The following is a 25,817-nucleotide window of genomic DNA, read 5'->3' on the forward strand; positions in this document are numbered from 1 at the left end:
CAAACTAACAGGAACCGTTATATTCTGGGTTCTTGTTTCACATGACATGATTTACTAAGTAGAATTAACTTGAAATTAAATGGCCAGATTTCAAATATGAAGAAAAAAAAACCAAACCAACTCAAGCCAAGGCTCAAGCCCAAGAAAACAGGCAACTGCTTGAATGCAAAAGGAGATTTCCTATTGCAGACAGACCATCCAAGACCCATTACCCAGCAATGGTGGGTCCTGTTGGATGAAATGAGTTCCATGAATCCTTCCTGTTCTGATGACCTGTGATTCCCTACTGAGTTGAACTTCTTCTATAATTAGCTCGGAGTAAAAAGTCCTTCTTGGTGTATTCCACAGCGGAGGCCTAACCCACTCAAAGGGACCTCAGAAGTAAGGCCTGGCAATCTCCCAACAGTCACTGAAAATCTCAGGGAGCTAAAGTCAACTCTGGACACATGGGCTCACCTTGAATCAGAACCTACTTGATGATAACCAACAACTCCATTCTGTAACATGAGCCTATACTGGTGCAGAACAAAGTTAAGCCAAAGCTGCTGTCTTTAGTTGAAGAGAATATGCAAACAGAGGTCAGTGATCCACTGACCTGGAGCATAAAGATGTAACACAAAGGCTGGGGGTTCCTGGGTAAATCTGATGATCTTTAAGCGAGGAGCCAAAGAGGAAGTGAGTGAGGACAAAGGTATTCCTGAAAGGCAAGGAAAGGGACACTTTCAAGAAAGGCAGGAAGTCTAAATTCTGAGTCAAGTTCTGCCCATTGTGGGCCACCTTAATATTCTTTAAATTACCCTTTTCCTAGGTGGATAATGTCTTCATGATCACTTATGATAAGATGGGGGGAAAGCAAAAGTTGTAATTGTGTGTACATAAAAACTTCATTTTTGTCAAAAAGTACACAAGGCATTTCAATAAGGAAAAAAGAGAAAGAAATAAACCAGAATTTTAAATCATAAATGTTCCAGTTGGTGGAACAGTTTAATGCAATAATATGAACTTTAACCTATACCTTAAACCATACACAAACTAAAAATGGAACAGAAACAAACTCTAAAAGAATAAAATTTCTAGTAGCAAATATAGGAAAAACTCTTTACAGCCTTGTTGTTGTTGTTGTTTAGTGCCGTGGACTCATAGGGAACTCATAGCAACCTATGAACAGCCTTAGGATAGAAAATTAATTTTTTTAGGTTAAGACTTCTAAGGTGTGATACCAAAAGCGTGATTCATAAAAGGACTAAAAATCACTAAATTGGACTTTATGAAAATGAATTATTCTTTGAAATTCACAAGATTTAAAAGATAAAACACAAATCGGAAGACTATGTAAGTTGGAACAGAATTGACACCCATAAAGCAGAAAGAATTCTCAAAACTCCTTAAGAAAAAGTAAATCCTGCAACTATGGCTATTTGTTTGTCATGTACCATCAGTTAGAACCCACTCATAACTGACTCTGGAGTGAGTTTTCATTGGCACCGAAGGAGATTGCTCACCTCCCTCCCTCGAGGCCGCTGGTGGACTTGAACTGAGAGCCTGTGGGTTGGTTACTACTAGAACACAAGACCCACAAATAAGGCTATCTTTCTGCTGTTGTGTGCCATCGAGTCAGAACTGACTCATGTTGACCCTCCAGTGGGTTTCCAGAAGCTGTGAACCCAAGGGGTGGAGATTGCCCATCTTTTCTCCCGCACAGCAGCTGGTAGTAGACTTGAAATGCTGCACAATAAACCTTAAAAACCAAAATCTCAGGGAGCTCTGGTGGCCTAGTGGCAAGAAGCTGTACTGCAAATCCAGAAGTTCCAGCCCACCAGATGCTCTGCTGGAGAAGGAGGGACAATACACACACATTTTTCAAGTTTGGTGATTTGGTGTTTTGTTCTGTTTTGTTTAAAAGGTACCAGGTGAAAGAGTGAGAAGGAATGACGGACAGTACCATCATTTAACCCGCGTCGTCCAGTTGCCTCGGACACACGGCGACACCAAGCGTGTCTGCGTAGAACTGTGTTCCAGAGCGTCGTCTTCTTTTTTTCCAAGTTTAGATGACGGACGGGGATTCTTTGACAAGGAAGGTTTTGAGCAAAGAAGGTCAAGTTCAATTCGCTCTAAATCTCACCCTCCTTGGTATTACAATTTTCCAGCTAAGCGCCGTTCAGGGTGACAACCTCTAAAGTCGCAGCCGGACTTCGCAAACCACCTGACCTGTCATCTTCGTGCGCGTGCGCGCATGGAAGAACTACATCTCCCAGGAGGCCCTGCGCCTTCCTCCCCGCCTCCCGAAGTGGGACGTTGGGGGAGTCTTCATAGAGGACTACATTTCCCAGCAATACCTTGCGGGAGGCGGTCGCAGGTCCCCAGCTGTACTACCATTGGACCAGCGTCTGTAATGAGCAGCACGGTGATTGGCTCAGGAGTCGGTCAGTAACCGCACGGGCCGTTGGGTTTTGCTCCTGGACGGCGTGAGGAGGGAGTGGAGCAGGGAGGGCTGTCAGTGAGCGGGTAGCCGAGCCGCGACCGCAGTGCTGGGTGAGTGACCTCTCCTCCGCCCTCCTCGCCGCCGCTTGGGAGATTGCAGCCTGGTGCCCCGGGCCGGGCTGAGCACACACTGGCTGGATCCCACGCGGAGCGAAACGGTGTCCCCGCCGACCTGAGAAGCATCCACTGGCACTGGAGGCACCTGGGCAGGCGCGCTACCTTGCGGACCATCTCTCATGCTCGGGGACCCCTGTGTACGCGCCCCGAGACATCTGCGGGGAACCTGCAGGCTGGGAGGGCTGGACACATGCACACACGTGCACTGTCACCGCGGGACACCTGTGCACCTGGACACCATGAGCTTCCGCACACAGAGAAGGGAGGTGAGGGCAGAGCCACCACACACTCGCACACCCTGCACCACATCATGTAATTTACGTAGTTTGGTCTCTTCAGGGCTTACTGTTGTAAGATCACAGTAGTTAAAGCAGATAGCTGCTAACCAAAACTCCAAGAGAGAAAGATGTGACAGTTTCTAGAAAGCTTTACAGGCGCAGCTCTGACCTGTCCTTCAGGGTCACAATGAGTTGGAATAGACTCGATAGTCGTGGGTTTGGTTTGATATAAGCAGGGAACTCTGGTAGCCTAGTGATAAAATACTGCGCTGCAGTCCTAAAGGTTCAAATTCAGCTGCTCCCCAGGAGAAAACTGGGCAGTCCTCCTGAAAACCTGCAGGAGGGTCAGCTGTGGGTCAGTTCCTCGTGGGACACAATGATAGAAGCAGGCAATCTTGAACAAGTTTGAAAGGTAAGGTTACCATAGAACTGCTCTTCCAAGTTATGTTATTAGTTGTCATTCAGTGGATTCCAGGTAATTGTTAGGTCTTCACACTGGACAGAAGGCCAAGGACTCAAGGAAAGGACCAGAGAAAGAAAGCAAGCTAAAGAAGCTTTATTAAGGGGGCTCCTGGGTGGGATTCCTTGGTCTGCAGAGAGAAACAGGCAGAGGGACAGACCAGGGAAAGATCGCACCCTAAAGTGGATTGTTATTGCTGTTGTTAAGTCGTAGGCGACTCATAGCGACCCTGTAAACGAAAGTCCTCAACCCTTGTGTGACTTTCATCCTTTCTCCAGGTTCATAGGGTTTCCAGAGGCAAGCTGTTTACAGAAGTGGATGCCACTCCTGCTTCCAAGCTTGTTTTAATCGGGGTGCTCCACCAAACACTGTCCACCATGGGTAACCCATTAATGTTAGGGCAGGTTTTATAGTGAGGGTCTTTAGGGAGGGAAGGGAGGGGCACTCCCTTTGTTGACATGTTGATAATTCCTTGAATCCTTTGTTCTCCCTTTGACTTTGGTTCTGGCCTGACCGTAAGAGCCACCCTTTTGCAAAGCAGAGCTGCACTCCAGAGTTCAGGCTGTCATCTCTCAGAAGCAGGTCTTCAAGCTGCTCCTCTCCAGTGACTGCATGGGTTCAAGCCATTAACCGTCTAGCTAGGTGTTGTGTGCTGTGGGTCGAAATTAACTCATAGCTCACCCTCTGTTGGGTTTCCAGAGACAGTAAACCAGAGGGAAGAGATTGCCTGATTTTCTTCCCAAGAGCAGATGGTAGATTCGAACTGAATATCAGCTTTTAAATGTTCACATTGCATCATGAATGAGATTTCTGGCTCTGGGCTGCATAGGAAATTGGCCTACACCATGTCCATTCCAAAAGAAGAAACAAGAGCCCAGGTCACAGGAACCTGCCTGAGGTGAATGAGGAGGTTGACCTTGATCTGAGGGCAAGGTTAGGACATTGGCCTAAAGACAAGGTTATGCCAGCTGTGTTTATTTATAGAAGTATCCCCTGCACAGCCCTGCTGTCTCCTGAGTTGGTGGCACTTAGAGTTGTAGGCCGGGCTCCCACAGTGAAAGCCTGACCCATTGTGGTCCTACTCTGTAACAGAACCATAGCCCCTGCTCCTCACTGGGACACCCCCCTCTCCCTCTCTGTGACCTCAGCAGTCTGGGTAACATTTAGGAAGACTTGCATCTCATTCCTCTAACCCCAAAGTACACTTTACAGGAACCTTGGAAGGAACAACTGAAGTTATGTCACAGGGAAATGAATGGGAAAGGCCAGGTCTCCTGGGAGGTGTGGCACAAGAATGTGCCAAGATAACAGGCACATGCCTTTAGGGCCTTGAAGGTTACATTAGACTTGTAATAAAATGTGATTTTAGAATACTTTGCCTGACAGAGCCATTTGGAAATATTAGTTTCAAGGATGGAGTAGAGCATTACTTTGACCTTTCAGAAAAGTGTTTGAGGACTTGGGGTTGAATTCTAAGTATCCAGACTTCCAGAGTGAATAAGAGAAGAATAAGAAGCAGTGATGGAATTGGGAGAGGGAAAGGATCATTGTGCTCTGAGGTTGTTATTGCGTAGGTACTGACTTCCTGTTAGTAAAGATTGTTGTTATGTGCCGTCGAGTTGTTTGCGACTCATAGCGACCCTATGCACAACAGCCCTAAAACCTGCTCTATCCTGTGCCAACCCCACTGCCTCTGACACACCCATCCCGATTACCCCTGTCACTGAATCAATCCATCTCATAGAGGGTCTTCCCCTCCTGCGCTGTCCCTCCACCCTCCCACGCATGATGTCCCTCTCCAAGGACCCGTCCCTCCTGGCAACATGTCCAAAGTATGTCAGACAAAACCCCAGAATCCTTGCCTCCAAGGAGTAGCGTGGTTTAATCCTCTCCAAGATGAATCTGTTTGTTTTCCTGGCAGTCCACGGTACATTCAGTACCCTTCTCCAGTACCACAGCTCAAAAGCATCCACTCTCCTTCTGTCCTCCCTAGTCATTGTCCAACTCTCTGATGCATAACAAGCGATTGCAAATACCATGGCCTGTATCAGGCGCACCTTAGTCTCCAGAGAGACACCGTTGCTCCTGAGTACTTTAGAGAGGTCCCTAACAGCAGACTTTCCCATCGCGATACGCTTTTTGATTTCCTGACTGCTGGTGCCAAGAGTGTTGACTGTGGAGCCGAGCAAACTGAAGCTGTGAACAATCTCAATCTCTTCGCCATCCATCCTGACGCTGCCAATTGGTCCAGTGGTGAGAATCTTTGTCTTCTTGACATTGAGTCTCAGTCCATACTGAAGTCTGCAGTCCTTGACCCTTCACAGCAAGTGCATGAGGTCCTCCTCAGTTTCCGCAAGCAGGGTTGTGTCATCTGCATAACGCAGATTGTTAAAAGATCTTCCACCAATCCTGATGTCACAATTCTCCTCATAGAGCCCAGCCTCTCGGATAATCTACTCTGTATACATGTTGAAAAGGTATGGAGACAGGATGCATCCCTGGCGTACACCCTTCCCAATTTTGAACCATGCAGTGTTACCCTGCTCTGTTCTGACTACTGCCTCTTGGTCCAAGTATAGGTTTCGCATTAGCACAATTAAATGTTCTGGGATTCCCATTCTTCTCAGAGTCAGCCACAGTTTGTTATGATCCACACAGTCAAATGCCTTTGCATAATCAATGAAACACAGATAGACATTCTTCTGGTATTCCCTGCTTTCAGCCAAGATCCATCTAACATCAGCAACAATATCTCTAGTACCACGACCCCTTCTAAACCCAGCCTGGACTTCCGGCAGTTCTCTGCTGGTGTGCCTTTCTAATTGTTTTTGGATAATCTTCAGTAGAATCTTGCTTGCATGTGAAATCAATGGCACTGTTCTGTAGTTTCCACACTCAGCTGGGTCACCTTTCTTTGGAATGGGAAGAAATATAGATCTCTTCCAGTCAGTTGGCCAAGTGGTTGTTCTCCAGATTTCTTGGCACAACTTGGTGAGCACATCCAGGGCAACATCTGTTATCTGAAATACTTCAATAGGGATCCTAATCTTTACTGTTTTACGGTCGGAGATAGTAAAGATTAGGATCCCTATGTTCATTTTATATTTTGTGTGTGTCTATAACTGAAGACAGTCTTCAGTTTGGAAGACAGTCTTCAGTTTGGAAGCTCGTGTGTGAAGCTCTTGAATTCTGAAAGGTGGATTCTTCTTGTTTTGATTGAGGGTAGGGTGTTGACTATGAGCTGGTGTTAATTGTGTTTGGAATGACATTCTTCTAAGTGGTCAGTACTCATCTGTCAATTCGCTGTACTGAGGTCACTTGAGGTTGCTGTGATATTGAATGCTGTGCCACTGGTATGTCAAATGCCATCATGGTTCCCCATGGTGGACAGTTTAGTAGAGCTCCCAGATTAAGACAGGCTTGGTAGCAGGAGGGGCATTCACTTCCTAAACAACATGCCTCTGGAAACTCTTATAAACTTGGAGAAATGACAGTGGTTATAGAACAGGGTTCAGATCTTTTGTTCATAGGGTCGCTGTGGGTTGTGCTTAACTTGACAGCACGTAACAACAACAACTATAACAAGTTAATACTATAAAGATGTAATAAGAAGTGGGGTGTATATCTCAGGTTCATTCTTTGTATAGCCGCCTGGTATTCTATTGTGTGATTGTGTCCTGGGCGTGTTTATACATCCCTCTGTTGAAGAGCAGAGGAGCCCCGATGGTATAATGGATTATAAATTGGATTGCTAACTGAAAGGTCTGAGGTTCAAATCCACAAACTGCCCCTGGGGAGTAAGATGAAGCATTTTTATGGCCTCAGATACCCAATGGAGAATCAGCCTAAGTTAGGATTGATTGATGGCAGTGGGCTTGGTTTTGGGGTTTTAGTGATGAGTTTACCTGGTGACCAAGAGGTAGTTAAAACACTCAGCAGTTCAGAAGCTGCACTGCAATCCTAGAGGTACATGGTTCAAATCTACCAGATGCTCTGCTGGAGAAGGAGGGGCAATCTCCTCCTGTACCAGTCAGATCCGATTTGACGGTACACACAAAAAATAGTAAAATAAAAATTTTAAAAAACCAAAACACACAGCAGCTATCTCAGAAGTCAGCAGTTTGAATCCATCAACTGCCCCTCAGGAGAAAGATGTGACACTCTATTTCTGTCAAGATAACAGTCTGAGGAACCCTAGGGACAATCCTGCTTTGTCCGTACGATTGTGAGCACAGACATCAACTCACTGGCAGCAGGTTTAGTGATTGTTTGATTTGATTGTGTCCAGTTTTATAAATAGCGAGCTGCCTAACACTGTGTACACTCATGGTAGTAGTATTTCTCAAATAGGGGCAGTTGTATCAGTTGTGTCTGTCCGGGGCTTTCCGCGTTATTTGGAGACCGTTTTGGTGGTTACCTGGGGAGTGGGCGGTGGTACTGGGATGGAGAGGGTAGAGTACAGGTGCTGCTGAACAGCCGGCACTGTGCCGGACAGCCCCAGGGCAAGCCGGCGTCATCCAAAATACCCACAGGGGAAACCTGGCCAAGATAAGAAAGGGATTAGGTATTTTCAAAATAGGTATTCAAAACTCCTCGATGCCCATAGCGACTTGAGGGGTTATTATTTGGCCCTTTAAAACATTACTTAAGAAGATCAAGCAGCAGCGTGGACATGTGCTGGCTCAGTGCACAGTTTTACAGCTAAGAGACAGATTTGTGTGACATGAGAAAGCCGTGGACAGGAGACGAACCAGAAGTAAATGTGTAAACTGAGCAACACTGAAGTAGTTCAGATTTTTCTTTTCTCTGCAAGGTCCATGTTACTTTTATAATTGAAATGTAATTTAGGGTGGTTTGTTGTGGCTTTTTTATTTGTTTGTTTTTCTTGTTGTGTACCATCAAATCGGGATCCAAATGGCAAAGGAGATTGTCCCTCCTCCAGTGGAGCATTTGGTGGATTCGAACCACACGCCTTCAGAATTGCAGTGCAGCTTCTTGCCACTAAGCCACCAGAGCTCCCTTGGGTTTTTGTATTAAGGGCCTTTTTTTTTTGCCTTTAAGCAAAAAATTGGAAGGTTTTTTATTATTATTTGGTGATTTTAAAAACCTTTGGTGTGTGCCAGGCACTGTGCAAGTCTCTGGAGAGACAGCTGTAGTTAAACAGTCCTGCCGGTACAGAGCCCACGTGCTGTGTGAATACTACACACCGCCAAGTGCTAGAAGGCAAACAGGGTAGAACTACACGAGCAGGCAGGCGGGGATGAGGGGGCAGGGAAGGTCACTGAGCATCAACGGGTGAGCAGAGCCCTGTGAGGAGCGAGACGGATCTTTCCAGACATAGGAAGCCAGCATGGTGCTCAGCACGAGCGTTGATAGGCACATACTCTGTGTTCTCTGAGCTAGTGGGAAGCCCTGACTGAGGCTGCACTGGGGTCTGGATCTGGTGAGGCCTGGGAGGAGCGTCGTTCTGCAGGGTGACTCAGATCCCCAGCTGCAGGCTGGGCCTGGTGTGTGCAGGCAGAGTGGAAGGGCGGTGCCAGGGGCTCAGAACTGCCCGAGTCTTCATTCGCTCCATGTGGATTGTTTGAGAATCCCAGGCCCTGGCCTCTGACCCTGCCTGTCTCCCAGCCTTCTGGGCTCTGCTCCCACGCCACGCCAGCGCTGCCAGGGCTTGACCGCAGCCTGAAGTCAGTGGGAAGCCCAGTGGTCCCTGGGAGTGAATGGCTTCCTCCCCAGCTGGCTTGTCCGTTCAGATGACAGGTGTGTGTTATGCACTGATGGTGACTGGCCCTGCTCTCAGAACTGAACTGATGGTGACCGACCCTGTTCCAGTGACTGGACTGATGGTGACCAACCCTATTCCAAGGACTGGACTGATGGTGACCAGCCTTGTTCTCAGGACTGGACTGATGGTGACTGGCCCTGCTCTAAGGACTGGACTGATGGTGACCGGCCCAGTTCTAAAGACTGGACTGATGGTGACCGGCCCTGTTCTAAGGACTGGACTGATGGTGACTGGCCCTGTTCTCAGGACTGGACTGGTGGTGATCGGCCCGGTTCTAAGGACTGGACTGATGGTGACCGGCCTGGTTCTAAGGACTGGACTTATGGTGACCGGCCCTGCTCTAAGGACTGGACTGATGGTGACCGGCCCTGTTCTAAGGACTGGACTGATGGTGACCGGCCCTGTTCTCAGGACTGGACTGATGGTGACCGGCCCTGCTCTAAGGACTGGACTGATGGTGACCGGCCCTGTTCTAAGGACTGGACTGATGGTGACCGGCCCTGCTCTAAGGACTGGACTGATGGTGACCGGCCCTGCTCTAAGGACTGGACTGATGGTGACCGGCCCTGCTCTAAGGACTGGACTGATGGTGACCAGCCCTGTTCTAAGAACTGGACTGATGGTGACTGACCGTGCTCTGAGGACTGGACTGATGGTGACCGGCCCGGTTCTAAGGACTGGACTGATGGTGACTGGCCCTGCTCTGAGGACTGGACTGATAGTGACCGGCCCTGCTCTAAGGACTGGACTGATGGTGACCGGCCCGGTTCTGAGGACTGGACTGATGGTGACCGGCCCAGTTCTAAAGACTGGACTGATGGTGACCGGCCCGGTTCTAAGGACTGGACTGATGGTGACTGGCCCTGCTCTAAGGACTGGACTGATGGTGACTGGCCCTGCTCTAAGGACTGGACTGATGGTGACCGGCCCTGCTCTGAGGACTGGACTGATGGTGACCGGCCCTGCTCTAAGGACTGGACTGATGGTGACCGGCCCTGCTCTAAGGACTGGACTGATGGTGACCGACCGTGCTCTGAGGACTGGACTGATGGTGACCGGCCCTGCTCTAAGGACTGTACTGATGGTGACCGGCCCAGTTCTGAGGACTGGACTGATGGTGACCGGCCCAGTTCTGAGGACTGGACTGATGGTGACCGGCCCAGTTCTAAAGACTGGACTGATGGTGACCGGCCCGGTTCTAAGGACCGGGCGTCCAGGGAGGAAGAAAGGTATCCTTGGCCTTGCTCACAGTCTAATGGGGGGACCTAACAGACAGATGCACAGTCCAAGCATCCCCAGTAATACTTGCCATAAAGGAGTGTATCCAACACAGAGCAGCTGCTCGGGATGCAGTGTTCGAACAGAGACCTCGAGGAGCGCGCCCTTCTGTTCTTACTCCTTGATTTGTGTTTAGCTTGCTGCTGATGGACGTTGTATGGGCTGGAGGCAGGGATGGTCGGCTATGACCCTGGGACAGATTGCAGGAACAACTCCAAGTTCGAGGTGGCGGTGGCTGGCTCTGCGTCTGGACTTGTCACTCGAGCGCTGATCAGCCCCCTGGATGTCATCAAGATCCGCTTCCAGGTATCCATTTCCCCAAATTCAGTGTCTCGTTGAAGAAAAAAAGTCCCTAGCACTTGGAATTATTTGGTCAAGCTGAAAAACTTCACTGCCTTTGCCATCATTATCGAAAGTTCTCCTTCCCACTCAGGGTTGAATTCCCCAATGAGCAGAGTACGCTCCCTGCAGATTAGTGGGTGAGACTGTGCGTTAGTGTGTAACCCACGCTGTTCCCACCCTCCTCTGGCCCTGACCTCTGACCTTCCCCCTGGAACTTCACAGCTTCAGATCGAGCGCCTGCACCACAGTGACCCCAGAGCCAAATACCACAGCATCCTGCAGGCTGGGAAGCAGATTCTGCAGGAGGAGGGCCCAGCGGCTTTCTGGAAAGGACACATCCCCGCCCAGCTTCTCTCTGTTGGCTATGGAGCTGTCCAGGTAGGTGGCAGGGGAACCAGCCAGACCCCTGGGATGACACTTGCTCAATAGAATGGCACAGGGGAGGGGAAAGCCATCTACACACACTGCCCGACTCGGAGGTGTTCCTCATCCCTGAACCCCCATCCACGGAAGTTCACAGCAAGGTGCTAGGTGCTGCCCAAGGAGGCTGTATAGACGCTCTGGCCCCATGGGGCTGTGTTGATGACAATTCTGACACTTTCTATTTTGAAATAGAATTTTTTTTTGTTGGCCTGACTCATTTTGCTGTGACAGCAGCATCCAGGTGAAGTAGAGCAGATAGGATGTGGGTCACAGAGAGATCAAGGAAGTTGCCTGGGGTCGCCCAGCGTGTCAGTGGTGGGTCCAGGACTGAAATCCCAGGTTCTCTTAGTTTATTTCAGTGTAGTTGTTGCGGGCCAGGCCTTGTATAAACACTTGATGCATGTCACATCATAACAGTTGTTTGAAGTAGGTTCTCTTGTCACTCCTAACTTACATGAGAGAAGATTGAGGCCACCCAAAGTCATGTAGGTGGAAAGTGGCTCCTCACCCACGCAGGCTGGCACCACTGCCGCCATCCCATCTCCGCACCTGGAATGGTTACCCCTGCAGCTCGATGAGCAGGCGTTGTCAGGAACCTGGGCTCCCTCGAGCTGCCTGGAGGAAGAGTGTCAGGGGCTGCACCATGGATGTCCTACCAGAGGCTCTGCTCCCAGGGAGCCCCCTGCCAAGAACCAGCAAATGACCTTCTCTTCCTACTTATAAATTAAATTAATGCATGGAATTCTTTGACGTAAGAAACATTCCATGGATTTCCTTAGCCCTCCATTGAGCATTTGCTTCCCAAGCCCGTCAGAAGGCGTCTGACTTCTGTTTGGGGTCGTACGTGCGTCCCTGCCCTCACTGCTCAGACACCAGCTCTCCTGGCCTCTGCTTGCCCCTATAGCCAGGCCCCACCTGGGTTGTGAGTGGGAGTGTGTGGTCTTGGCCTCTTCCTCCAGGCGACCCTGACAGTCACGCACTCTTGCAGTTTTTGTCCTTCGAGCTGCTGACCGAGCTGGTGCACAGAACCAGCGAGTACGATGCTCGTGATTTCTCTGTGCACTTTGTGTGTGGCGGCCTGTCCGCCTGTGCTGCCACCCTCGCCGTGCACCCCGTGGACGTCCTGCGGACTCGATTTGCAGCTCAGGGTGAGCCCAGGGTGAGTGACCAGGGGCCAGGGAAGGGGGGCGGGCAGGTGCTCCAGGCGCTGGGGTTCTTCTCCTTAGAGGAAGTGAAACTGGGACAGCGGTGGCTGTCAGGTCACCACATGACTGTCCCGAGTGAGCTCAATACCACGCAAGGGACAGGAGCTCCTGGCCCACCAGGACTCAGAAACCCAAATGTAAATCAGAGCTACACAGCAACCAGGTGAGGAAGGGCCGCTGAGAGGGGACTTGAGAGCATGTGGCTGTGTAACTGTGAAAGCGTGCCGGGGTCCCACAAAGGATGCAGTGGGGGAGATGGGATAGAGGAGTCAGGCTTCAGGACTGCAGAGAAAGAGAAAGGGATTAAACCCGGCAGTAAACCTCCCACCGTAATCCAACTCCTGAACATACTTAAGAATGCATATGTAGGCAGGTGCGCTAAGTGGAGAAGTGGGTGGTTCTTTTTATATTAAAAAAGCAAAAGACCAAAAAGTTGAGAGAACCCCATTCTTTATTATTAATTTTAATAAAAATTTACAGAGACTTTGAATTTCCATTCATTCGTTGTTGCACTTTTCTCCCTCCCTCCCCCTGTCCCCTCAGTTAGTTCTTCTCTTTGAAAAGTAAAAGAAAAAATCTTTCATTGTTATACAAATCCCTCCCCACAAGTCTACTCCACTATGCAGCCTTAGTTCTGGACTCCTGTCATGACAATAATGCCTACTCACACATCCCTTTTAAATCGTTCTCTCCCTCATCTGTTTCAGTGCAGTAGACATTCTTTATCCCATCTTTCTCAGTCTCCTCCTAACCCTGATGTCAGTCCTGTTTCACAACGGTGGTACTATGCAGTATTTGTCCTTTTGTGACTGAGATATTTCACTCAGCATAATGTCCTCCAGGGTCACCCATTTTTTTATGAGTTCCTTGTTTTTCAATGCTGCATAGTATTCCACTGTGTGAATATACCAGAGCTGCTGTATCCATTCATTTGTTGATGGGCAGTTGCTGTTGTTTCCAACTGTTTGCTATTGTGAACAAAGCCTTGATAAACATGGTGTGCAGAGAACCCCATTCTTTACTGCCTAATCACACACAAGCTTTCCCAACACCCGTAGCTGTCTTATCCACCCCAAGTGGAAATAAACATGAAGCCACAAAAAAAAAGAGAATGTGTATGTGTGTGTTTTCAACCAAGAAGGACTGTCTGCTGCCTGCCTTTTGCTTTATTTAGAAACTGTTGGTGGGGACACTCTCTGCTTAGATTTGATCTAGGACTAGCGAAGAATAAGAACTTCTGGAATTCTTCCAGTTCCTTGTGTTGCTCAGGGTGGAGGTCCTGGGAGAAGTGAGCAGCTGTTTTGTTCAGTTGATACTTGATGACTTGCTTGAGGAGGGCAGAGTCCCAGGGAACAGTCTGGAGTGAAAGTTCAATTGCTCTGCATAATTTAATGCAAAATTGGAGTTTTCAGATGACCACTTTGCTTGGTCAAATAGAAGATGAGGCAGGAAGATGGCGAGGGGGTTGTTGATGGACAGAGGAGTGGAGAAGTTGCCATGGGCTCGCCTCTTTTTCTGCCCTCGGCTCTGCTCTAATCCTCCGAGGTTACCTTTAAGCCTTTCTCTATGAGAAGACAAAAGTAAAGGTTGTTATAAGAAAAGAGAATAGAGTATTACCTTTCTACTCCGGCGATTCGGAGGTTGGTTTCTAGGTTCTGGAATGCACAGGAAGTGACCTTTGGGAGAAAGTGAGAGAGACCTGTTTACAAATGCAAAGCCTTGTTTCCGAATCTCCTCGTGTCTCTCTGTGGACGGCCCGCTCAGCGCCCCAGCTCTGCCCTCTGTCTGTAGTGCCTTTTCCAGGACTTCCTGTCATCTGGGGTTTGGCTTCTTTCCGTTCGCATTGTGCAGCTGGCCTCCACCCTGTGGTTATGTCTCTGAATAATCCTTTCCTTTTTGTAGATGAGTCATAGCTTCTGGTGTGGATATTCCAGGTTTGTTGGTTGAAAAAACATTTGTGCGGCCATTCTGACTAAGGAGTTCTAAAATGCTGTACAGGAGCTCTGGTGTCCTAGTGGCAAGAAACTGTACTGCAATCCCAGAGGTACACGGTTCAAATCCACCTGACGCTCTGCCAGAGAAGGAGGGAAAATTTCCCTCCTGTTCCAGTCAGATCTGATTTGATGGTACATGCACCATAAATAATAAAAAATTTAAAAAAAAATGCTGTACACATTCCCATAACGGTGACGGTGTGGACGGAATACTAGGAGGGGGAGTGCTGGGTTCTAGAGTAAGGAAAAGGGGCTCTGGTGACACAGTCGTTAAGCACTCAGCAGGAGAAGGTGGCAGGCAGGTGTGATTCACAGCCGTGGACAGCCAGTGCTCTGTGCTCTGTGAGGTCTCTGTCAGCGAGGGGTTGGTACCGTTCTTACCAGCAACTCCAGCTCTTCTGCATCTTCAGTGATATTTAGAGTTATCAGTTGAAAATGTTTATGTCTTTAAAAACCTTTAGCCATTCTGGTAGATGAAGTGCTTTCTCACTGTGCTTTTAATTTGTATTTCTTGAATGTGGCGGATTTCTTGAATGTGGCGGATCTTTCCACGTACTTGTTTGGCTTGTACCTTCTTTGGTAAAGTAACTGTTCAGATCTCGTGTCTGTTTTATATTAGGTGGTTTAGTTTTTAATTTCTGAGTTTTGTGAGTCTTTTCTTTGCAAAGGTTTTTTCTGAGTCTTTGACTTTTGCTTTCATCTTCTTAACTGTGTCTTTTTTTATTATTTTGTGTGTGTGTGTACCGTCAAATCGGATCTGACTAGTACAGGAGGAGATTGTTCCTCCCTCTCCAGCAGAGCATCTGGTGGAATTGAACCACGCACCTCTGGTATTGCAGTTCAGTTTCTTGCGACTAGGCCACCAGAGCTCCCTAACAGCGTCTTTAAAAGAGCAGACATTTTTCATTTTGTTGTTATTGTTAAGCAAGTTGTAGGCGACTCATAGCAACCCTATGATTCACCAAAAACAGACAGGCCTGAGGGCCGCAGATTCGAGTTACTCACCTTTTCTTTTTCCCCCCACACCTTTTCTTGGTAGCATCACTTTCTGCCCACTAGGCCACCTGACCTCTCTCTATGCTGGTGTTGTTAAGTGCTGTCGAGTTTTAGGCAACTCATAGCGACCCTATGAACAAAAGACCTGACACTTATATAACTTTTGTCCTTTATCCAGGTTCATAGAGTTTCCAGAGGCAAGCTGTTTCACTTTAGTCAAGTGTAATTTATCAGTTTCTTCTGTTATAGATTCTGCTTTTAGAATTGCATCTAAAACGCCTTGTCCTAACCCAGGGCCACATGGATTTTTCTCTCAAGAGCTCTTGTTCACTCAATTTTATCTTCTGAAAGGTAGTCATCCTTTTATAGTATCTTCTCAGTGCTTCTGAGAATATTAGGTATAGTGATGTGCGTGGTTTACTTTTCTCTCTGTAAAATGAGCGTGGGCAGCATGAGGACAGTGATATCTGAGCTCTATTAACAAGGGGAACCGCCCCCATCAACAGCATGCACAACACAACACAAAACCATTTCCCATAAAGGCAGACATGTCCTGCACACTCCCATACCAATTTCTACTAATTTTAGTATCAAATCCTACTGCTGTCCTGGGTCCAGAATCCACTGCAATTTCTACAGACTTTATGGAACTCTACTTACGGTGATGGGGTTTATTAGGGAAGTTACCAGGTTATAATTCAATCTGGCAGCAGGATACAGTTTCTCAGTCTTGACAGCTTCTGAAGCTTGTTCCTGGCCCTTCAGCCTTTAGCCTTGTGGCTTTAGGCCAGTGTTTCAAAGCTCTCTTAGTCCTGTAAATTAGGGCGTCTCCCCCTAATCCTCTAGTGAGCTCGGGCCTGTAGCTGACTGGTTAGATAGGGCAGCTCTCAAGATCAGCTCTGTCTCACGCTGGGTCTCTGGTTTTCTTCTGGGGCTTTTGCTGGTGTAGGTCCCCAGCTGAGTGATGCAGAAATCCTTGACACGGAAGGATGCGCACTGCTTCCTCTTCCTTGTTGGTGTTGAGATTCCCAAATTCTGCAGCTGAATCCGCTCAGTGTTATGTGAGACTAGCCAATCCCCTTGGGAATAAACCAACACGTCCTATTTGTATGACCCTTCCTGTCCAAGTGGCAGAGTCGAAATCAGTGGCCAGGAAAACCTCTGACACCACACTCTATACTGTCTCCTTCTTCCAAGTATCTCTCTTCATTTCATGTATTTGGTTTCTGGCTAGGTTTATTAAATTTGCATTTATGTGTTTGTTTGGATTTTTTTTTACTTCCTTACTCTTTCTTTCTTTTCCTTATTTAAAAAAAAATATGAGAATATACACCGCAAAACCCAGAGTGATTCCCCAGCCTCTGTCACTGGGGCATTGATTAGTCATCTTACCCTGCTTTCTGTTATTTCTTCCCTATTAACATACCCTCAGCACCTAACAACAGTAACAACGACAACATAGAGAGCGCTATATTGGCCTAGTGGATAGCATAACTGTCTGTTATGTTACCAAGCTCAAGATGGGTGATTTTCATCTGCGGCCCTCAGGCCTGGTTCAAATTGGTTGTGGTGGTTTTTTTTTCCAAACATTCTTCTAAGTGGTTTAGCATTGGTCTGTCCACTTGTTGTACAGAGGTAATTTGTGGTTGTTGTGATGCTAAACACTGTGACACTGATGTGTCAAATGCAATAATGGTCACCCATGGTGGACAATGTTTGGTGGAGCTTCCCGATTAAAACAAGCTTGGAAGCAGGAGTGGCATCTACTTCTGAAATGGCTTGCCTCTGGAAACTATGAACAGTGCTATGGTCTTTCATTTATAGGGTCATTATGAGTCATCTTTGACTCGATGGCACCTAACACCACCACCACCATCACCCTCAAGTTTCCTGTATAATCTTTTGGGTTGCTGTTGTCAGTTTGATCCCATATAGATAGATCTCTTCTTTTTTTTTTCATATAGATAGATCTCTTAATGTACTCTCTACTAATCCAGCTATTATTGTTTCGTTTTAAGAAGGCTTCAGGGGATATTTTTGTTTTAGGATTTAAAGATGATGTCAGGGCAATAGTTTGTGGAGTCCAGCCAGCCTCCAAGGCTGCAGAAAGTCTGACTTCCATGAGAATTTCTAATTCTGCTCTGCATTTCTCCCTTTTCCATCTGGATTCTTCTATATAGACTCTGCTCAAAAAGCTCAGTCATGGTGCCGGGCACCGTTCCGTGCTGCTGGTCTCGTGGCAACTTGGGTTTTATGTTTTAGGAGTGTTTTCCTCAGCTGTCAGACCACCTTTGTCTGCCATCCTGGAGTTAAGAGGGAATCATAGAGAAACAGGAGAGCTCTGAGTGTGGAGAAACTCTTTGCCCAGTGGCTTCTGCCAGGCCCTGGCCGTTCAGTGGTGGCTACCGATGTCTGAGAGCCAAAGAATAGAATTCGACCTGTCGGTTCTTCAGTACACTACTTTTCTGCACCCTCAGCTGGGCTGAGTCAGAGCCCTCTGGTCCATTTCCACCCACCGTCTGCTCCACAAGAGAAAGATGGGCAGTCAGCTCCCGTGAGATTTACAGCCTCTGAAAACCCGCTGGAGGGTCAGCTATGAGTCAGCTCCACCTTAAGGCCCAGAACAAATATTAACAGCAGGGTACAAAGAAAACACAGTTGCCTCTGGGCTTCCTGTTGTCTCAGAAAGCTTACCCAGCGGAGGCTGTGAGAGCTGGAACTCAGCAGGACGGCCTTGTTCTTCTGGGCCTCACAAGGTTCTGCCAAAAACAGGACTTTTTATTATTTTTGTGTGTGTGCCGTCAAATCGGATCTGACTGGTACAGGAGGAGATTGTCCCTCCTTCTGCAGCAGAGCATCTGGTGGATTTGAACTGCGCACCCCTGGGATTGCAGTGCAGCTTCTTGCCACTAGGCCACCAGAGCTAGCCCCAAAACAGGACTTTTACGATCTCTCTTATAGTAAGAATCCTACCTCCTTATGGTGGTGAGTTTTCCATCTCTGACAGATAATTGCCTTACCCAGGTTCCAGCGTTCACAGGGTTTTTACATGACAGAAAATCCAAATAGTGTCTAACAGTCTTTAGCGAATCACCTTGGCTCCCTTGCATCCCATTTCCCCCACGTCGCTTTGTCCTCTGGGCGCAGAATCTCTGAATCCACCAAACACAGAGCGCTTTGTTTCCTCCACAAGCTCACCCTTCTGCATCCTGCTCTTTCCTTTTAACTGTGTATTTGGGGGACCACGCTGTGCCCAGCCACTCTGTTCTGGGAGGTGAGTTAACCACAGTCTCTGTCACCACTCGTGGCGCCCAGAGGATCAGTGCATCCAGAGTGAGTGTCTTTAGACTCATAGCTTTGTGGCTTACGTGAGCCTGGGAGGGGGCTGGCTGGAAACCCCTCCCTTGAACTTTGGCCCAGCATTTTGGACGCTTCTCCTGGCGGGAGGAATAACACTGTCGCTGTTAGCTGACATTTGAACAGACAGTTGGCTGGGGCTTGGGCTAAACGCCATGCTCACTTGAGTTGCACTTGTGTGTATGTCTGTGTATCCAGGTCTACAAAACCCTCCGAGACGCTGTGGTGACCATGTACAGGACGGAAGGCCCCTTGGTCTTCTACAAGGGCTTAAACCCCACCCTGATCGCCATTTTCCCCTACGCTGGCTTCCAGTTCTCCTTCTACAGTTCCCTGAAGCACATGTATGAGTGGGCCATGCCAGCCGACGAAAAGACGAACGGTGAGGGGGCCCCGGGGGGCAGGGGCTCCGTGGGCACTCCACCGCCCCCACCTTCAGCCCTGACAGCTCCTGAAGCACGTGGTGGTGGTGGTGGTGGTGTTAAGTGTCGTTGAGTACAACTCACAGCGAGCCTGTGGATAACAGATGTGAACTCTGTCCTACCCTTTGCCATCCTCTTCATCCTCAACACGTTTAAGTCCATTACCACAGACACTGTCAGTCCATCTCTATAAGAGCCTCCCTCTCCCCTGACCCTCCACCTTCACAAGCGTGCTGTCCCTTTCCAAGGAATAGGCTCTCTTAGCAATATGTCTAAAATAGGGGAGACGAAGTTTCACCAGCTGTGCCTCCACCGAGCACTCTGCTTGCACTTTCTCTCGAGATAAGTGTTCTCTGGCCGTCCGTGGAGTCTTCAGCGCTCTTCCTCCAAACCCACAGCTCAAGTGCATCCGTTCTTCTTCTGTCATCCTTATCCATTGTCCAGCCCTCAGATGCGCAGCAGGTGACTGCAAAGACTGAGTCGTGTAGGAAGTAAAAGTCCCTGTGAGGAGATAAGATACCCCTGAGCTCTGTATCTGCCTGTCACGCAGCCACGTAAACAAAGCCAGCAGCTCACAGAGGCGCTGGTTTTCCCAGCCTTTGCTGCGCCCTTCACAGGCATCACACCGTTCCTTTCCAACCATTCGTCAAGGCTTTCTCCCCCACCCCCCGCCCCCCTCCCGGAGCTCTAACTCGCAAATCACCTGTTTTTAGTTTATTTAACTTTTGCGACGGGCATCGTGTTTTCTCATCCAGCCTTGAGCTTGCACCAGGGTGCAGTCCCTGCTTGACTCCAGCCAGCAGTATCACCGTCCTGCCACCAGCGGTGCCATCTGTCGCCCGAGGTCATTTGTATGTGTGCCTGGCTCTCTGCCACAGTTAACAGTGAGGCCGCTGAGAGCTGGCACTTTGAAGCCACCCGTCCTCCCCAGAAGCAGCTCACTAGGGGAGGGACAGCCTCTGTCCTGAGGGCCGTGAGCCTGGTTCTCTTGTGGATGAAATTCCTCATTGAGATCCAAGGACACCGATGGGGTTGTGTTGTGCTGGGGGGTCAGAGCTGATGATGGCAGAGACAGCCTTTGCATTCTCACACTTCTGCCCTCACCCCTTGTCTCAGGTTCAAGGAACCTCAAAAACCTGCTGTGTGGCAGCGGAGCTGGGGTCCTCAGCAAGACCCTAACGTATCCTCTGGACCTTGTCAAGAAGCGGCTGCAGGTTGGAGGCTTTGAGCAGGCCCGAGCCACCTTTGGCCAGGTGAGGCATCCCTGGGCCGCCCCTCTAGTCCCTGCTCCTCAGGGGCACACGGGGAGGCACAGTCAGCTCCTGCCCGGTGGGCACCATTAGCCACTGTGGCCCTTTGACCGAGCACATGGGAAACCCCGTGCAATGTGTCCTCACTGGGGGCTGCAGAAAGTCCAGGGTAAGGAGCTTCCCTGTCTCTGCTCTTCAGAAGGAGCCCTGTGATGCAGTGGGTGAGGCATCGGGCTGCTAGCCAAAAGGTGTGAGGTTCAAATCATTCTGTGGGTGAAAAATGGGGCAGTCCTGCTTCCATAAAGATTTACAGCCTCAAAAAAAAGTTTTAAAAGTACAGCTTCATAAATCCTGTGAGTGAAGCAGTCCTATGATTCTGTGAGTTGGCACGGATTCAAGGGCATTGGGAGGGGGTATTTCTTTTTTTTTTTCTCTTAAAGAAGAAATGTAAAGAAAAAAGCATGCAAAATCACAAAAGAAAGATAAGAGGAGGAAAAGCTTCCAGTCCATTTGAGTGGTAGGAACGCCCTCAGATAACAAAAGCCCCTAAAATGCCAAACATGAGCCTTAGCACTGGGCGGTTTGGGGCGGTTTGATCTGTGTTCCGCATGTTCTGGGGAAGGAGGGGCAGAGTCACTGGATGTGTTTGTGTTGTACACGCACTGAAAAGGCTGTTGTGCAGGGAAAGTCAGCAGCCGGTGGTTCTGTGGTGCTGCTCTGCGCCTCCCGCACAGTCAGATGGACTTTTCATCTCCTGCTGAAGCCCTGGTGTTGAGGAAGGCCCCAGAGGGGAGGGGACAGGTGGACAGTGACGAGGTTCTGACCTCCCAAACCCACTGGCAAGGCTGAGCACGAAACCACACACACCCCTGCAGGTGCGGAAGAGAAGGACATCGGGGCACAAATTGGAGGAGAGGGGCTGGCTGGGGAGGAGTAAAAGCTGGATTTGTAGTTGTAATACTTTTTTTTTAAATTTATTATTATTTTTTTATTATTATTATTTTTGTGTGTGTGTCCCGTCAAATCAGATCTGACTGGTACAGGAGGAGATTGTCCCTCCTTCCCCGGCAGAGCATCTGGTGGATTCGAACCGTGTGCCTCTGAGATTGCAGTGCAGCTTCTTGCCACTAGGCCACCAGAGCTCCCCTTAATTTATTATTTTGTGTGTGTGTGTACCATCGACTTGATGGCACTTAACACCGCCATCAAATAGGATCTGACTGGTACTGGAGGAAATTGCCTCTCCTTCTCCAGCAGAGCATCTGGTGAATTCAGACTGTGTACCTCTGGGATTGCAGTGCAGCTTCTTGTCACTAGGCTGCCAGAGCTCCCCAGTAATACATTTTCTTATAGAAATACTTGGAAAGTTGAGAGAGACAAAAAGGAAAATCAATATCACCACTCGGAGGCCGTCACATAGTACTGTTAGGTGTAGTTTTATGAAAAAAATCTCATATGTACTTTTTTGAACAATTGGTTTCTGTACAATTTTACATGGTGCTTCATTCATGTACATTGTATTTTATACAGTCATTCATATACATTGTGTTTTATATATTTCCTGTTGATCAATGCCTTTTATCACCGCATCTCAGGTCCCCATTGCACCCTGACTGTTCCTTTACCCCCTCCATCCGTCCACTCATTTCTGCTGCCCTTGTGGTCCCCCTCTCCTTTTGAACAGCTATACAGATCCTGTTTCTGTGCTAACTGCCACACGTGTACATCTCTAAGGAGAGTGGGCTCACACTAGACAGATTTTGTAATATCCCTTTTCTGTTACTACCTTGTTTGGAAGGGGTGTGTGGATTTGGCTGGGGGAGACAATGTGAGCCAAGAAAGGAAGGGGACCAGAGTGACCTGGTTTGTCTGGCAGTGGGACAGAAGGGAGAGAAGATCTGGACAGCAGAGACCAGACAGTGACACCTGAAGTGCCAGGCTGTGGCGCCTGGACTTTGAGCTGAATAATGTCACTGTCACCATTGCTGGGCGTCACTGGAGGATTTTCAGGAGACCAGGGGAGGCATAGGTGGCCTTTGCTGGGGGCTTCAGGCACAGCACTGCCTGGTCATCTGGAGAAGGTGGGGCTGTAGGTAGGAAAGCCAGGTTCATTGACATGAAAACTCATTTTTGAAATAATTTTATATTACTAGTTTATAAAATATAACATTGACTTTGGTTTAGGTATTGAATAAAGAGAATCCAGATATTAAAAAAAAAAAAGAAAGCCAGGCTCAGGGTTGGGGCACTGGTCAGGCCAACGACTGGATTCACATCTGCTGTCCAACTAGAGCAGGGCTACATGGGCCAAGGGAGCCCAGCAAGCAGGCCTCCCGGGGCAGCACTTCCTGTCCAGGTACAGGTTTCCAGGTAACGCAGAAGGAGCCTCCTTGGAAGGGAAATGAGGAGGCCAGATCTGCTCTCTTCTGTTTTGTTTTGTGGTTTTTTTCCCCCCTGTCTTCTGTTTTTGCATTCATTCCTTCATCCTCCGAGAAATGTTGAGAGCTCGGACGTGTCAGGTGCTGTGCTGACAAAGGAACAGAACCAACCCAACCTGAATCATTTTTTCTCCCCAGGTACGGAGCTACCAGGGCCTCCTGGACTGCGCCAAGCAGATTCTGCAAGAAGAAGGGTCCCAGGGCTTCTTCAAGGGCCTCTCCCCCAGCCTGCTGAAGGCGGCCCTCTCCACGGGCCTCGTGTTCTTCTGGTACGAGCTCTTCTGTAACTTTTTCCACAACATGAAGAAGGCGAACTTGAGCTCTAAGGAGCCTGAGGGTGGCCTTAAGTCGGCCTGAAGCGGCCTCCTGAGAGAAGACGCCTCACCTCTGCTGGCTTGCACTTAGAGGTGCTGCCTGGGCTGCCCCCTCAGCCAGCTGTCCTGAGGTGGTCCCCGTCACATCATGCCAGGCAGCACCTCCATCTCCTCACTGCTGGGACCCCACCACAGGGCACAGGCTTTTCTTGTGAGCAAAGGAAGAGCAGGACTCGGTCTGTGCCAGAAAAAGAGCGGGAAGCCGTATCTGTCAACTCACTCCAAAAGAAGAAGTTCTGTCTGCCAGGAAGACCTTCCTGGACTGGACGTGGCTTGAGCAGAGGACTGGGGTCAGGCTCTTTGTTGGAATCTGACCCCAAACTTGCTCTGTGATTCCCACCAACTTATCCGATAGACATTAAAACTAACAACACATTCCTGACTTTACTCCTGTGTCTGCCTCTCCTCACACAGGGCTGGCAGGGGCTCCGTCTTCTGCAATTCCATTTTTCTCCACAGCTGCAGACTTCAGCCAGCTGTGCACCTAGTCTTCCACAAGGAGAAGACGGGAAGTGGGGGGGGTGTGGATGGAGAGAAGTGGCAGCCCTGGGCCCTGGCCACCTTGGTCAGCTCCCCTTTCATTGGGTGCTAGACCAGCCCTTGCTGAACAAGTAGGACCTCACAGCTGAGCCAGTTGACTGTGGGGTGTTTCTCGGCTTCGACCAGGCACCCCTTCTCTGTGATCCCAGAGGACAGTGAGTCTCAAGCTGTCCAGAGAAGAGGATGGCAGGGGCATGAGATTGGGCAGCCAGCCGGTCATCCTGGGAAGATGTGTTTGATGTTCAGAAGGGGCTTGTTGGCACAGGGATCCATGAGAAATGTTTAGATGCAGGGGAGCTGCTTCGTTCAGCAGCATCGAAGAAGAAAACCCAACAGCACATAGCCACCACCTTTCCACTCCAGGCCCCAGCCTGGCGTGTACAGTGAAAGCCAGGATGGAGAGACAGCCTGAATCCCACCTGGGACTTCATGCAGCCAGCCAGGAGCCTGCCCTCTCTCTGAGCCAGGCTCCAGCCAATCCTGGAAGTGGCCGTCTCCTGCTAGTTCCTCTGTCCCAAGCCCTTCCTCTCTGTGTGACTCCCACGCCTGGTCAGGTCTCAGAAGCCTCCGCTGCCCTTGCCTTGCTGCAAGGACACTCAGTGTTGCAGAAGGCACCTGCCTGAGTGTTTTTATGAAATTCCAGGGGGTTTGTTGCAGTAAAGCTTATCCTCATCTCTCCTGCTTCTTGGGTATTTTCTGTGATACGTCATAGTTCTCCAACCTGGCCTTTTTCCTAGAGACCACCCTGGGGCTCCTTGTAAAAGGAGAACTTGGGCAACAGTCACCTGTCGTGGCCTTTCTGCAAGTTAAGCCTGCAGAGGAGGCAGCAAGCAGTCTGTCTTCCTGTGTCCTGTGTCCTGCAGCCCCAGCTTAGAGCAGACTGGGGTGGACACAGCACTCTGCAGTTCTTGGGCTGAATAACCATCAAGACACAGGAGAAGGGAGTGTGTTAAACCCTGGGGTCTCTCCCATACCCCTTTCCAGGTACACATCGCCAACTGTAACTTTTTGGATTTCCGACCTCACAACAGATCTGAGCCCTGTCTTATCCTGTACCAGGGTTCAGATCTGCTGTTCATCGGGTCACTATGTACTGACACTTAACCACCACTACCACTTTCACTTCCCCCCCACAGGAATTTTTTTTAATTTTATTTCATTATTTTTTGGGTGTACCGTCAAATCAGATCTGACTGATAAAGGAAGAGATTGTTCCTCCTTCTCCAGCAGAGCATCTGGTGAATTTGAACCGTGTACCTCTGAGATTACAGTGCAGCTTCTTGCCATACCACCTTCACTTTTAACTTTATAGGACTCTTTAGTACTTAGAATAAAATGTGGTGGTTGGTAATGAAAAGGTCAGAGGTTCAGATCCACCAGCAGTGCTGAGAGAGAAAGATGGGTAGTCTCCATCATAAAGATTTACAGCCTCAAAACCCAGCATGATGGCAGTGCTTCTCAGTGGTTTGGGTTTAGAACTTTGAGTCAGCATGATGACGTCACTCTCTAAAATATGTGAGACAAAGATTTACCATCTTTGTCTCTAAAAATCACTCTGCACCTTCTCCAAGACCAGTACACGGGACATTCAGTACTCTGCTGCAACACAACTCAAAGGTGTGTCATCCTTATCCATCATCCAGCTTGCATGTGACTAGCAAGTGACTGAAAAGACCTTGTTCTGAATCAGACACACTTTAATCCTCAAACTGATATCAGGGTCCTCAGTAATGTAGAGGAAATGCTGTAATCTAGACATGTTTGGTAATGTGGAGACATTCCTTGGAGAGGGACATCAGAAGAAAGGAAGACCTTCAACTACACGGATTGACACAGTGACTGCAATTCAGGGCCTAAGTATGTGAGAGATGGGGAGTATGGCACAGGGCACAGCATAGGGTCAGGGTCGCGGTGGGTCTTCTCAACAGCATCTAACAACCGCTTAAAGGGTTTTTGTATACAGCTCCCCTCCCCAGTGAAATAGTGCCTCTGTCCTGGGGGCAGGAGGGCGTGATGGGGCAGCAGCCTGCAATGATCCTGCCTTCCTCCCCGCCCCTCCTCCCCCAGCCTCTCGTCC

General features: G+C 48.9%; 1 protein-coding gene across 1 annotated transcript; it reads left to right on the forward strand.

Annotated features, from left to right (window-relative positions):
* The first annotated feature begins 10,573 nt into the window (after nucleotides 1-10,573).
* Nucleotides 10,574-23,183, forward strand: SLC25A19 (solute carrier family 25 (mitochondrial thiamine pyrophosphate carrier), member 19). Its single transcript, XM_006886374.1, has 6 exons — nucleotides 10,574-10,705; nucleotides 10,964-11,119; nucleotides 12,153-12,323; nucleotides 18,915-19,098; nucleotides 20,255-20,391; nucleotides 22,965-23,183. Exons 1-6 carry the CDS (start codon nucleotides 10,574-10,576, stop codon nucleotides 23,181-23,183), a joined length of 999 nt encoding a protein of 332 aa, XP_006886436.1.
* The last annotated feature ends 2,634 nt before the right edge of the window (nucleotides 23,184-25,817 follow it).

This window comes from Elephantulus edwardii, unplaced genomic scaffold (assembly GCF_000299155.1).
Source record: "Elephantulus edwardii isolate Elephantulus edwardi_28Jun2011 unplaced genomic scaffold, EleEdw1.0 scaffold00048, whole genome shotgun sequence".
NCBI classification, from domain to species: Eukaryota; Metazoa; Chordata; class Mammalia; order Macroscelidea; family Macroscelididae; genus Elephantulus; species Elephantulus edwardii.